The 15,741-nt window shown below is 38.9% G+C and overlaps 1 protein-coding gene across 1 annotated transcript in view; it reads left to right on the forward strand.

Annotated features, from left to right (window-relative positions):
* Window positions 1-15,741, forward strand: part of NMU (neuromedin U) — a 35,402-nt gene that overhangs the window by 13,864 nt on the left and 5,797 nt on the right. The window contains 5 exon segments of the mRNA XM_039539449.1: window positions 2,054-2,104; window positions 2,208-2,267; window positions 3,109-3,138; window positions 3,242-3,292; window positions 5,255-5,329. Coding sequence (XP_039395383.1) covers window positions 2,054-2,104; window positions 2,208-2,267; window positions 3,109-3,138; window positions 3,242-3,292; window positions 5,255-5,329 — 267 coding nt within the window.

A 15,741-nucleotide genomic window follows, 5' to 3' on the forward strand; every position in this document is an offset into this window, starting at 1 on the left:
GCTCCTCTGGGACCTAAGCTAGCTAGATTAAAGCTAGCTCAGTATGTCTACATGAGCCAGAATCTTACACCCTAGTTGCTGGGGAATTTAATGCACTTGTACTCTGTCCTTACATTACTATAGTATCTAAGCACTTCACAATTTTTAATCATCATAACACCCCTGTGATGTAGAAAAGAGAAGGCAGGTATTGAGGAGATACATCTGTAAAGATAAAAATTATGGGTTGTTTTTTTAATGCAAGTTCTTGATTTTTAGCATTCTTCGAGTCTAGATATTGTAGATTCTTCTCAGCTCAACCATTTAAAAGTAGATTTTGGCTGATAGATTCTCAGTCTTGCTCTCCATTGAGACCAAGATGGCTTACAGCTTATCTTGCTTAGTGTTCATGAATTACAGTAACCCTCTAACAGAGACCTCCAGCAGCAGGAAGGGATTGTCCTGGGTGAGAATCAGGCTTAAAGCCTGGGATCCCAAAATATGATTTTTGAATTGGTCTATTTTATCCACTTTTGCTTTACACCTATGCATTTTCAACACTAAACCCACAATAGCAAAGTTTAATAATCTGTTGGTATTCCCGGAGACACAGAGATTCAGCAAAAGTGGGAGGGGAAGGAGACATTTTAACATAAAAGGCTATTTGGAGAGGAAGCGTGGTGAGCTACTCACCTCCCCTCAATGTCTCCTAATGTGTTTTTCATATGATTAATTTCTGAGTAGAAAAGCTTCTCCTAAAGCACCTGAACCAACGTTATTTGTATCTTCTTTTGTAATTTGTGCTTGCCAAGGTGTAGCGTTTGGAGTTCTTTATCTCTGATATTTATTATAGAACTTAATATATTGTCCAGTCTTTTTTGAAAACCACTTCCCTGGAACATAATGCATGATTGAGAGTGTGATTGCAAAAGGTATTTGTCATCTGGACTAAAAATATAGGATATTTTATAGAAAATGTGTCACATGCAATGTACAATAGCATGTGACACAAATTTTAAACTGTCATGAAAAGTTAAACCTCTTTTTTAAAAAAATTTCCCTATAGTATTATATCCTGGTGCTGCATTCTGGGCTTTTGTAACCATTCCTTTTTCATTATAAAATATGGTATCATTACAGTTATCTGAATTCCTTTTATCTGAAAATCCTAGTTATCTGAAGCCACATTGTGTCCCGAATGTAGCCCTATATTCAATCACTTGATAATAAGGTCTCACTTAGTGCTAATCAACAGCTTTATATTTGTATAGTGGCTCTGAACAGTTACCTGCAGTTACTGAGATGTAATCCTATTTCACCAGCAACAGCATATTGGCAGGATCATGTCAAAAAGAAAAAGATCTGTGCTGGATCTAAAGCAAAAGTATTAAGCAAACAGCAGCATTACTCCCTTCATTCCCCGTATGCCTATATCAGCAAAACTGCAGCTTAAAATAGTACTTCCATAATTTATCCAAGCACCTGGTTATCTGAAGGTTTTGGATGTGCCCCAGGCCATTTGAATAAATGGGAGTATACTGTACTCTTGAACTTTCTTCACTGAAAATATTAATTACTTGAATTCATATGCCTTTGAGTCCCCTATTTCCCTTTCCTCCCTCTCTCCTGGAGTACTTGAGAACTGATCAATAAGTGTCTATTCCTGTCACTGGTGTTGTATGTTATGTAGGTGGTCCACAGTCAATCAGTCACATCTCCAGCAGTGCCCTTTTGTCTGAGTTTAACGTCCCTGGAATATCTCTCTCATTGGCACTCTGAGTTTTATATATAGCATCCCCTTTAAACCAACCACGTGAGGTGTTGAGTCCCTTCGGTGACAACTGAGATCAGTGGAGTCATTGAGAGTTGAGGGTGCTTAGGGTACGTCCAGACTACCCGCCGGATCGGCGGGTAGCAATCGATCTGTCGGGGATCGATTGTATATACAAACCACCTATTTTGATAATCCTGTCATACCTTTTGCTACACTGAATGCTATTTGAAAATGTATATACATTTTGTCTGTTTACTGTTCAGTCTGACTTTCTAAGATGTAACATCTCAATTTTTACAGATAGATGATGCATGTTCTGCTTACCTGTCCATCATAGATCCTCACCCTGAGGTGAGTCTAGTTAGAGCAATATTATTTTAATTATTTATAATTGTTTTTCAAGTGCCATTAAATAAGTAATCCGGTGTCTGAGTTCATGTTTCCTTTTCAATAGACATCCAGTGCACTGGAAGAACTTTGCTTTATGGTCATGGGATTTCTACAGAAACCTCAGGTAGTGCAAATTCAAAACTATTTTACATTTTTGAAAGATGATTTTCAGTATACTAACTGCCTGAAACTTTAGAATAAATTGAGGATCCAGGCAAATAGTAATTATCCCCAGCTTTCTGAGCTGGGCTGTCCTTGGATAACCATGGATACTAGCTTGCCACAGCCTCCAGCTCCATGTTGTGTAGTTATGGTGCTGCTCAGGTCCTGGAGGAATAGTATAAATCTATATCTCCCTCACTCTGCAGTGCCTTATGGACCTCATCCAAAGCCCACTGAACCCATCTGAAAGACTGACTTTGATTAGCTTTAGACCAAGCCCTATATTTGGGAAACGGGAAACAATCTCTCTCCCCCTCTGGAATATACTTTGTAGCTCATGGATTAGAGTAACCACACAGCCTCCAGTGTAGGAATGAACTAGTTTCCTTCAGTTACCTGGGAGGGGAGTCTCCTGTCCTTCCTGTATTGGTAGTTTACTTTTACTGGAGAATGGGGCCTCACACTTTGCTGAATCATTAAAACATGAACTCCTTAGTGTATTAGTGTCAAAACGATAAAGTTCTCCTATTCTGAATAGTGGAAAGAAGTGGCCCAGTAGTAGCATGTTAATGATTGTAAAGAAATGTATTTAATGACTAAAAGTCAAGTTTTCTGGGGGAAAGCAATCAGTACACAATACAGTTTTTGAAAGCAGCAGTTAATTTGACAACCCAAGAAATATAATGTGGTTATCAAAAGAGTAAAATGTTCCAAGAAAGTACCAAGATGTTTATAATGTTACTAAAACTGACCTTGGCTTGTTTTAGAAATTAAAGCATCTATACCAATTATTGTTCCCACAGAGTTTAGAGGAAAAAGACAACACCAAAAGGGTAAGGTTGTCATACATATTTTTGGTCACACTTATAGTCAAGAAAACCATAACCCATTAACATGTCTTGTAGTAAAATCCCACTTTTAATTTTTTCTGAACAGTTCTTATTTCATTATTCTAAGACTCATGACTCAGGCAATTCAGACATCATGGTAAGTTTCACCACCCCTCTTTGTGAATAAATGTGTGCTTGTACTTAAAAACAAGACAGTATTCTTCTTAGCAGTAGTCTTGATAGACTCTCCAGCTGGAGACCAAGTTAATAATTTGTGGAGTTTGACACAGTATCCCTAATACTGTACATTTAAACAAAAGAATGGAATGTCCAAGGAATGGTGCCTATGTCTGAACATTGTAACTTCAAAATTTAGGAAGGGTGCCACAAGACACAAGTTTATCCTAGGAAAAAATAAAACCATGTTCATTTCTGCATATCTAATATAATTATATGTTGAAATTAAGATCTCATGTTCCTGATCCTCAGTTAGTTTTGACTGGTATTGTTCCACCAAAGTCAATTGAGCTATGCTGATTTATACTAGTTGAGAGGCTGGCCTTAAATGTTGAGAACTATTAAATATATCTAATACAGCATTTTAGGCAAAATATAAGATGCTAATTAAGATTTTGGATTTCACAGTAAACAAAAGATAGAATAAATCAAATATCCTAGTGTTCTGATATTTAAAAAAAAAACCTCATCGCTCAACAAATAAACTACATTTTGATCAGCTCTTGCTTTTAAAGTGCAGACATAACATAGATATTTGTTTTCTATGTGCAACCACGCTTTCATTGTATATCACTGCGTTTTGAGAGTGCAATATTCAGACTTTTCCCTTTTTGGTAATCGTTCTGTCATGTTTATGTTCACTGTTGTCTTGCGCTATATGTTTCCATTGGGAATATACTGCATCATTGCTAGAACACAGTACAAGTTATTTTCTAAACCTCCAGTTAAAGCTATAGTCAATATGTTTCCTGGTTGATTATCATGCATAGACCCAAGGCAGCTGAGTTTGGTGATAGCACTTTGCTAGCTGCTTTGGGACTTCAGCCGCTCATGTTTAGGTTTGATGTTTTTTCTACTGCATGAAATGCTATTTTTTTTAAGCACCTGCTCTGTTTCTGTACCCTACAAATAAAATAAAATGATAGGAAAAATGACACTATTAAATATGCTGTAACTTGTGTTACAATAGTAGTTCAACCTTTGTTGCACTTTGTATAAAAGTAATCATATCAGATATGCACTGTTTTTCATGTTGTGAACCATGTTCTCTTGTTTAAACAAGGGGATCAGTTTGGGCTTAAAATTAGTTGAATGAATACAGGTAATTATAGTTTGATTTATTTCTCGGAACATTTTACTCCTTATGTAATAAATAATCCATATTGAGGCCTTGATCCCTAAAGCCTTGATCCTTTGATTCATTGCGTAGGGGCACATTGCTGTACCTGCATGGAGCCCCACTGAACTCAACAGAGATCAGTGCAAGCACATCAGTGTGCCTGAGCATGTGAATTGCAGACTCTGGGCCTTAATTTGTCTTTCCTGAAGCTAATAGGGTGACCTGCATCAGATTTGCTGATTTTACTTCAAATATATATATATCCTGGTAGGAACACTACTAGAAATTACTTTTTAATTGAACATCACTTTTATTCCTGTGATTCAAACTATTTTAAAGCAAAATTAACTTTGAGTGCCAGGAAATTTGAAGCTGTCTATTACAATAGCAGATCATCTTAGAAACAGTAGTAATCAGAAACGGAGAATGAAAGCTTCCCAAAAGTGTTCTGTGCACAGTTCACTATATTCAAATCACAGAGCTACCTGTGCACTCACACAGGCTGATCGAAGTCAGAATTGGGACTTGCCCCTGATAAAACAATACACTTTACCACTCTAGATGTATTCAGAGACTAAATAAACATGCTGTATCTTTCAGGTATAAATTCAGAGTACCCAAAAAGTTAACTATCAGCTAACATCTTTGGTCCTTTGTTGTGCGTGTTTTGTCCATAAACCAGTAGTATAATAAGAGACATTCTTTGCATCACAAGACCAGGATTTCATTGTTACTCATGTGTCTGTGTTCATGTCCTCTCAGTCGTCTGTCCTGCATCCTTTGCTGCAACTTGTTCCCCAACTTCATGAGAGAAGACTGAAGAGATACAAAGCAGACGTATGTAACTTTAAATTATGTATGCTTGCTGTGACCGTTGGTGCCTGGGTCGGGGGCACACTGAGAATGCTCAGTCAAGGCAAACTGCAAAGAATGGGGCAGACGATCCCCAAAACTGGTGGTTATTCTATTAGATTCATTAAGGCAGCAACAAAACAGCTTCTACAATACCTCTCTGGTTACCCCAAAGCCAGAAGTACAGTTCTCTTAAAGCAGTCCAGCCTTGCACTCCCACCCACGCAGCCAAGTCAAATATGAGGATTACTGAAAATCTTGTCCATCATATATAAAGTTCTACCGATCCCAAGGAATCGAACACGTTACCCACTAGGTCAATGAATATTTCAGATCTTATCCATATAATCACTTACAGCCAATTCTTAATAAACTAAGATTTAAAAGAAAAGAGTATGTGATTAAAAGATTATACATACAGATATGAATAAAGTTCTTAGGTCAGTTTCATAGTAAAGATGGTGAGCTGCTGAGTTGCAAAAGGTTCTTTCCAGAATCAGTTCATCGGGTTATAGTCCAAATAGGCAGTCCATATATAGAGTTTGTTCAAAATTCTTCCATGAGAATTAGCAGGGTAATCTAGACTGGAGCTGGAGACCTCAGTCTTGCGACTCAAGCTTCCCCTGACCAAGCTTAAGCAGATCTGAGATACAGGATTGAGGCCTCAGTTCTTTTATAGATCTCTGACAGCAGGCATTCCTTGGGTGAAGCATTGTGGCTTTGAAGTAAAACCTCCTATTTCTTATGTATACATAAGTAATTGGTTACATTCATAAGCAGTTCATAGGCAGTTTACTACAAACTTCAAATTGAAATATAGATAATTTTATTATTACACCCAAGTTTCATCTAAATGTTAATATTCCCTTTTAATCTCTGAATCAATAGAATAGAAGTTAAGTAACAAAGAGGAACCATCTGTTACAACCTTAACTTCTAACAAAGCAGCAAAGAATCCTGTGGCACCTTATAGACTAACAGAAGTTTTGCAGCATGAGCTTTCGTGTTCTTCCCACAAATACTTCTTCGTATTCACCCACGAAAGCTCATGCTGCAAAACGTCTGTTAGTCTATAAGGTGCCACAGGATTCTTTGCTGCTTTTACAGAACCAGACTAACACGGCTACCCCTCTGATACTTAACTTCTAACAAGATATAGGTAACCACAGACAAATAAGATCACTATCTTCTACTAATTTTCTAACAATACAAGTCTGCATTTCAAAGCTCTAGTCTCTCTAACATGGCTTTGTTAGCTATTTATAAGGAATGGCCCTAATTACCATTTATTATATATAATATGTCTTTAAAGGCAGCATTTGGGTCATTTAGCCTGCTTTCTTGCTCAGTGTCACTCTTGCACTCTTAAGTTGTGTGGTTTCATTACCTCTTTCTGAAAACATCCTATTTAAGTGTTTCTGATCATAGCATTTTTTTCAAGGTGCATCATCACATCAGTATGCTATTTAAGTGAGGTTTTGTATGTCCTATTTACTGGAAAATACTCATGCACCTTTGATGCTTAACATTTTAAAAAGAGAACTAAAATAACATACGTTTAATAATTAATGCCTGAAAAAGGAACAATGATAGATGCCATATCCTGTATAATGAATCTAGATTTTATACAGTTTTTAAAATCTCAGCCAAGTGTTGTGCTATCATATAGCTTAATTTTGTCTAAGGGCCCTGTTTTTTTTCTTTTAGAAAACTGAACAATGTCTACTTATTAAAATGTATTTATGACTTAAATACTTGTAACATCAAGAATTTTCCTAGTAATTACAGACAGAAATATGGCTTATGTTAAGGCACAGGTCAGAAAATTCCCTCTTTTTAATTTTTGCCCAGAGCCTCAAGTCTTATTTTTCCAAGCTGTAGAAACATGGCCTTTGAGAATATAGATTCTTCTCTTGCTTTGTGCCTCTATTTTTAATAAGCTTGTTAAAAAAATTTAGCTAGTGTAAACTGATCCAAGATAAATAGATCAGAGAAAAATACTACTCAATCTGTAGAGTGTGTGTCTCCTCTTGCTTACGTTAGTGTAAATTGGGAATAATACCTTTGAACTCAAAGGTGTATACACTAGAGTAAAACAGGTATAAGCAGGGCCACCCGGGGGGGGAGGGGGCGCAAGTGGGGCAATTTGCCCCCGGCCCCAGACCCCGCAGGGGCCCCTCGAGCCACTCTGGGTTTTCAGCGACACTTCAGCAGCGGGCCCTTCACTCACTCCGGGTCTTCGGCGGTGGGTCCTTCAGTGCAGCGCAAGACTCGGAGCGAGTGAAGGACCCGCTGCTGAAGTGCTGCTGAAGCCTCAGAGCACCGCCCAGTGAGTACAAGCGTCGCAAGCGGCGGGAAAAAAACCAAACAAAATACCCCGCCGCGATCGGTGGCAGTTAGGCTGCTCTACCACTGCCAAAGACCCAGCCCTGCCCCAGGCCCCCTGAATCCTCTGGGCGGCCCTGGGTATAAGTGAGAGGAGAATCAAGCTATGGACATTTTCCCCAAAACACTCTTAATTCTGTGTCTTATTTTTAGATTTGAAGTACAATTAATCCATTAGATGTTTTGCAGACTAAAAAGTTTTATAGGACTCTAATAGAAATAACAGAATCATTAAAAAAAATCTTCCTGATATTAATATTGCTATGGCATACTCACTGTCAGAGCATGCATGTGCACATTTTCACCCTGCCCCATCTCAAGACACTGTATTGAAGGGCTTCTTTCATTCAGTCTAGGGTTTATCTATCCTGGTTCCACAATTTTCTGTTGCTTCCAAGGTTTAGCCTCCAGCCAAGTCACCTGTCCATCTATTCCCCTTCCAGGTTTAACATAAACATCCAAATATAAGAAAACTCAGTCTAGTGGCCTCTAAGCTCAGTCCTTGGCCTCTGCCTGGGACTCCTAGTTCTTAGCCTCTTTCACTCCTGATGCCTGTACTTCCCCTCTTAGTCTAGAGAAGAGGTAGAGGAACCCAGGCCCATCCTCTCCTCTGGGATCCAGCCCAGGGATCTTGTTTTACAGCTACACACTTTTCCTTCCCTTTGCTGCTCCTACCTTTGCCCTTTACCAGGTCTTTACAAGGTCCCCATCTTGGACTTGTGGCTCCTTATGCCTTCTTTTTAGCCAGATACAGAGGTGCTTTCTCTGCCAGCAGCTGAGATGTACTGTATTTCAAACAGTTTCTCTGTCTCTTATTTTAAAGCAATTGGTATCTCCCTCCTTCAGGATCTGGAGTTGTGTTTCAGGCAGTTTCTTTGACTCTTGCCTTGTGGCTGTCAAGATCTCCCTCCTTTAGACAGAAGTTCCTGCAAATCTCTTCCTCCAAGCTGGGGCTTATGCCAGCAGTAAAGCCTAGTCAGCTCCTCCTTCCACTGGATCCTTTTCCCTAATCAGCCCTCCACTTTGGAAGGTTCATCAGGTTAGCCTTCTCCTGCCAGTCCTTGTCTTGCTATGATGCAGGATGCAGTATATATATGCTGGTCCCTTTCCTAGAGCTCATCCCAATTGGCTGGGAGAGCGGAGCACTTTGCCCTACCCACTCTGCAAGGCTCCTGGGACCTTAAAGAGACAGTAATGGGATTCTTTCTAAACACTACTTATTCCAGGGACCATTTCCTCTACCCCAAAGCCTCCTTGGTCTTTGCCTATCAGACATCTCAACATCTTAAAGGGGTGGTGGCTCTTAAAGGCACCACTATCCTTAAGGGGGCAGCTTAGCCAGTCACAAATGTGTAGATGGGTTCTATCATGAAAGTTACTGGGAATTCTCAAATCCTAATGAAGCCAATTGAGCACATCAGCAGTCAGCACCTTGCTGAATCAGGCCCTTTAATTCTTGCATATCTCTGAACTCTGTATATATCCTCTGGGAATGTTGTAAAATTGTTTCTGTTGGGCACATTGTCATATTATTTTTGTTACCAATTTAGATCCCAAACCTGCAAACACGTACTCATGTACTTAGCTTTAGAGATTTTGACAGGTTCCAGAGTGGTAGCAGTGTTAGTCTGTATCAGGAAAAACAACAAGGAGTCCTTGTGGCACCTTAGAGACTAACAAATGTATTTGGGCATAAGCTTTCGTGGTCTAAAACCCACTTCATCAGATGCATGGAGTGAAAAATACAGTAAGCAGTAGCTATATCACAGCACATGAAAAGATGGGAGTTGCCTTACCAAGTGGGGGGGTCAGTGCTAATGAGGCCAATTCAATTAAGGTAGAAGTGGTCTATTCTCAACAGTTGATAAGAAGGTGTGAGTATCAGCAGAGGGAAAATTACATTTTGTAGTGACCCATCCACTCCCAGTCTTTATTCAGACTTAATTTGATGGTGTCCAGTTTGCAAATTAATTCCAGTTCTGCTGTTTCTTGTTGAAGTCTGTTTTTGAAGTTTTTTTGTTGAAGAATTGCCACTTTTAAGTCTGTTATAGAGTGTCTAGGGAGATTGAAGTGCTCTCCTACTGGTTTTTGAATGTTACAATTCTTGATGTCTGATTTGTGTCCATTTATTCTTTTGCATAGAGACTGTCCGGTTTGGCCAATGTACATGGCAGAAGGGCATTGCTGGCACATGATGCCATATATCACATCGGTAGATGTGCAGGTGAACGAGCCCCTGAAGGTGTGGCTGATGTGATTAGGTCCATCATAGGAAGAGCATATATTAACACAAGTTCCCCATCTTCAGGACTGTCTTGGATGGAGTTTTTTCTTTATGGCCTTATGAAGTAAGCTGGCCTTTTCCCAGGATGCATCTCTGATGCACAGACAGCATTTGTGGCATTTTCAGAGTTTCTGAGACCCAGAAGGCCATGCATAACTTAGGGTATGTCTATACATGGGAGTGTGCTTCCCATGGGAGGGGGCTAGCTGCCTGAGTACATATCCATCCAAGGGACTAGGCAGGAGGGCTAGCCCCTCGTGCCACTCTCACTTCCCTGGCTACACTCTATATTTAGACATACACACTTTAGAAAACACCATCATAATTAAAAATGCAGTTCAGACAGGAAATAAAATCTCAAACACTTTTGTCAGCATATTTCCTTTTTCTGTGGACTAATTGGAACACTGTACTGTAACTATGCATAGTTGTCATTTTCCCTTGAAGTTTAATACAAATTCAAAAATTGGAGGCCTTATCAAAGTTGTAGACTCCACTGGGAACAGTCAATTGCATTCTGGAGGGCACATTCCTCTTCAGAGTTTTTAGGTCTTTGGAGAGACAATATATTTCATCCGGGGGAGCTTCAAAAATGCCTGTGATAAACTTGTTCCTGGCTAGCTTTCCAACTTACAAATGAGACAACTCTGTTCTCAGCATCTGATGTAGATTCTGCATGAGAGGCTTGAAAATGAGGAGGAAGTGATTGGGGAAGAGTGAGCTTAAAAACAGATTTTTTTTTCTTCCTTTTTTAAAAGAAGCATCTCAAAGTATCTTAATGCATCCGACGAAGTGGGCATTCACCCACGAAAGCTCATGCTGCAAAACATCTGTTAGTCTATAAAAGGTGCCACAGGATTCTTTGCTGCTTTTACAGAACCAGACTAACACGGCTACCTCTCTGATACTTAATGCATCAAAACACTCATAGCAGTATTAAGCATGAGTGCCTTACATTTGGGGTGAAATATGCTATTCATTTATATTCATTCTTTATACAGAATTATCTATGAACATTTCTGTTTCTCTTCTTTATAAAGCTGTCGCTTTGTGGATCATACACTTCAGTTTGTGCATAGTTTTGCTACTCACAGATATGTCACGACAAAGAATTCAGACAACTGGGAAGCACACTCTACCACCGATTATGAAAAGTCTGCTCTCTTAATAAAATGTTTGTATTTATATCCTTGCCCATTTGATATTTTGGCTCTAAGAACATCAGCTCCATTTGCTTTTTTCCCAAAAGATCTAGAGAGGATACACTGAAGATGTACAAAAACTACTTTAATACTCAGTTGCCTTCTAGCAAGAAAAAGATAAAAAAACAATTTGTATGATATTCTAATGCAGTGACCTTTTAAAGTATATGGAAGACTCTCATCAGAGTGAACAATTTTTAAGAAGCAGGGAAGAGAAAGCTATTAATATATAATAAATCACCTAATCTAAGAGAATTCTGATTATTTTAAATGTCTTCATCAGTTGTTTGGAAACGTGAACTACAAATGAAAATTTTTGGAAATGTGTCAAAACAGAAAACAAAAAAAAATGCTGTAAAATCATCAGATTGATGGGGGAAGCAGAAAAATGGAGTAAAGAGATGTATTATGTCTGACTCAGGTGGCATAATGGAATTCAAATGGAATCTGGACTAACAACTAGAACCAAAACAAGAATTAATATTAGACAATAAAGTTAGATTTTAAAAATCTAACAAGAAATAACTTGGTCTGTACTCCCTAGAAAACTGCAGAAGATTTCATGTTTTGTAAAATTCCATAACTTTTTCAACATGCTATAAAAGTATCTTAAAATGCTAACTTTACTATACAAAGCCTCATACCTTTCCTAATAGATCTCCATGAATTGGAAAAAGATATGCATTTCTCTTCTTGGCAGGACTATAATGTTAACATTTTAAAGCAGTGAACTATGTTGTATATATCTCTTTCAAGAGTGCTGTACTTAATCTTCCACAGTAACTATTTCCTGGGAATTACAGATACAGCTCTGTAAATCTCAGGTTGTGTCTACTCTGGATTTCCTGTAGCAGAGGATTTTAACATTTTAAAGCTCTGTCTATAGTTATTGTCTAAATACCATGTTCAGAGAAAGGATGGTGAGTCAATCTTGGAGATTGATTCTCCTCTTACTTAAGCCAATGTTAAGTAGTGTAAGTGTGATCATTAACAGGCCATTGCTCCTCCAATTCAGATGTCCTTTTCTAACTTGGTCTCCATTGTGTTACTGCCCCTTAGAAAGGGGGACATTGCCATGCATTTTTCTGAAACATTATTCATAAGGCAAAAAATGCAAAGTGATACCACATTTAATGACTTTTGATTTAATTATTTATTGGTAATGTGATAGGGCCAGGATTACCAGTGGCATTCCCTAGTGGGCATTTGTCCGTTTTCTTTTGGCAACTGATCAAGTCAGCAAGAGCAAATGAGACAAATGCTCACTTTTGAGGGAGTGGGGGAGTCAGGATGGCTGGGACAGGGCTTTAAAAAGGGACTGTCCCTGCCAAAATGGGACGTATGGTCACCCTACTAATGACAGGGAAGGACCCTCAGTCTATCTCTTAGTCCCTATAGGTAGCTCAACCTTGTCATGAGGATTTCAGTATCTCTATCGTCTCTTTACTCCTGGGAGAGGAAATAAGGTTTATGTCCCTTTATGGGACATAAAGGGAGGAGGGATAGCTCAGTGGTTTGACCATTGGCCTGCTAAACCCAGGGTTGTGAGTTCAATCCTTGAGGGGGCCATTTAGGGATCTGGGCAAAAATCTGCCTGGGACTGGGCTTGCTTTGAACAGGGGGTTGGACTAGATGACCTCCTGAGGTCTCTTCCAACCCTGATATTCTATGAGTCTAGTCTATTCTATGGCAAGGATGTTTGGTAGGGGGGCAGGGCCCTCCCACTCCACTAGGCTCTGACCCAGAGCCCTGTGAGAGGCAAACAATGTCAGAAACCAGGAAATTCCTGGGCCACTTCCTACCAGCCTCACGGTCCATTTTAAAATATCAAAGGAAAAAAACAGGGTAACTGAACCTTCAGCTCAGCAGGTCTCAAGTGGTAGTCTCTTCCTCCTAAGCAGAGACTTCTGTGGCAGCATGGGTCAGGAGCTCTCAGGGCAGATCTGTCCTATTCCCCCATCTCAGTTGTTTGGCTCCATTCTTAAGCTCCTTTCTCCAGCTGGAGTGTTCAGGAGGACAGCGTCACCTGGGCCCAGAACTGCTCCTTACACCTTCAATTCTATGAGTCTATGAGACTCTTTCCTTATGTATGCTCTGCTTTGCAGTAATTATTTTAACTTCTCAGTGCTCACTGGAAAAGGTCCTACATCCAATGGGCATTTTAGGATATGGAGCAATTTCAATTCTGCCAGTTTCAGTTCAGAAACCAGAACAAGACTGGAATTGGAAACCTCATGTAGCAAAGGGCTTGTACTTACAGTAGAGTCCATTTTCTTAAATGGAAATGCTGCAGAAAGGAGGTGTTGGAGAGATTTTATCCAACTCATTTTCCTGTCTGGAACACTACATAAGCTCTCAGTTCACTGAGAGCTTCTGATCAGATCTCCACTTATTACAACCTATGTTGCCACCATTTCTAAGAAAAAATCAGAGGACTATGGACACTAGATATTTCTAGGAAAGAAGACTAAGAATGTGGTCATAGCGGAAACAAAAACCAGAAGGTGCCACCACCAAAATAGCTTCAGAAAAGGATGTCTAATACTTGGATTATATTAAATATCGGCACAGCTTTTCTGTTGAGGGAAGATGGGATGGGGGGTGAACTGTAGCATTTAATGTTATATTAATTATATTATATATTTATTTTTATTTTATATTATACTGGTCTTTTGAGACCTTTGCAACAGTACTATTTTAAAGGGCAATAAAGAACTTTTAGTGCACACCAGCATGGTCTACATGGACTAATTAATGCACAACATGTTACTGCACTTTTAAAATCGCAACCACACAGTGCGTATTGCTGCTCGGTACGGACGAGCCCCTAAAGTGTGATTTTTTTTTTTTCTTTAAACAGATTTAGCTAAACTGGTGCAAAACCCTGTTGCACACATGTAGTTTGGTTTAAGGGGGCATTATTTTACTTTAGCTTAAGTCAGTTTGAAACAGGTTTAAGCTACACTGAAATAAGGCACCCATAAACTGAAAAAGTGTCCACACAAGAGTTTGCATCAGTTACATGAAATTGGGTTAAAACCTGTTGAAGTTTAACTAGTGCAATTTCAGTTTGTAAACAAGATCTCTGTGTGATGAATCTGTACTTTGTAGGTACAGTTACTTTGGATTTCTCTAATAGCCATAGTATGACATTTATTATATAGATTATAGCCCTGAGGTGTAGTAGAATGGTATGGTATTAAGGAAGATGATGTAGCAACAGCATTGTCTACAGGAAGCTTTATGAAAAGCTCAGGAAAATCATGACGTGCATACCATCTTGGGGAAGCATAGCTGAGGTATACTGCTGAGTCCTCTTTTGGCCTTTTCCCTCAATATTTACTTTAGCACAACTGTTCTATTCAAGGACACTCATTAATATGCAAGAACAAAAGATTTCCCGTGGAGGATACTACGTTTTAAGAAGTTATCCTCTCTTAGACTGGCAGGGAACACAGACATTTGAAAGGACCTTTTCTGCAGAATACACCTGAAGAACACTGGACAACCCAGTCAACTTCTAAATAAGGACCATATAGCAAAGAGATGTATTCTACAGCAGGATCCAGGTGTTAAGTGACAATGAAGTGTTGCTTGGAATTATTGTATTTATGATCAGGAGTCAGAGTTGTTGGAGAACATCATGTAGGATGAGCCTGTTTGCTGCATTCCTCTGTTGTGCACTGATGCCTTGGGATACTTATTTTGAGTGGATGTATCTGATCAACTACAACCAGTTGATGAAAAAAACAGCCATGCTGCTGAATGTCCATGCATCTGCAACTCAGTGAACATCGATTTTAAATGGGAGCTGTCAAGCAGAAATTCCTGAAAACTCCTATAGAGAACAACTCTGTATAGTCAAGCTGAGAGCTGATGCACTCATGCAGGCTGCACTAAGTGGTAAAGAACACATCACTTTAACAACTATTTGATCTTTTTTGTTAATTATTTTATCGTTGTTTTATCTATTCTCTGCAAGTTATGATTTTAATTATTGCTGTTTGATAGTATGTACATACAGATTAATAAAAAGTATCACCTCCTCCTGAAAACTTAGTACTCTTGCTGAACCTATTAACAGTGCAAGCTTATTTACACTGTTAAGTTCTGTGACAACACTTTCATTCATTGGCCCTCTACTGTATTTACCCCCATTGCATCTTTCTTCTCCTTCCCCATTTGCTAGCAACTTATAGACTGCTGGTCCCTTTAAAGAATGTACCTCTCAAACAAGATGGAGGGAAATAGAGGTGACTTGATACTGGTATCTATTGTATTTCTATGTATTTAATTATTTTACAGCTTTCCATCTTTCAGTATTTCTTTCCTTTTTCTTTCCTCTAAATCTAATGTAACATGCATTCTGGTAGCACATCTCACATAATATATATAAGCAAACCAGAGAAACCACTTTAAACACTGTTCTTTTAGTCTTTTCAAATAAAAACTGGTATAGTTGGTATAAATATATATAATTCTAGAAAGAAGCATATGATGTAAAGAAAATCATACAGGCAATCCCT

The sequence above is a fragment of the Mauremys reevesii genome, linkage group 5 (genome assembly GCF_016161935.1).
Source record: "Mauremys reevesii isolate NIE-2019 linkage group 5, ASM1616193v1, whole genome shotgun sequence".
Taxonomy (NCBI): Eukaryota; Metazoa; Chordata; order Testudines; family Geoemydidae; genus Mauremys; species Mauremys reevesii.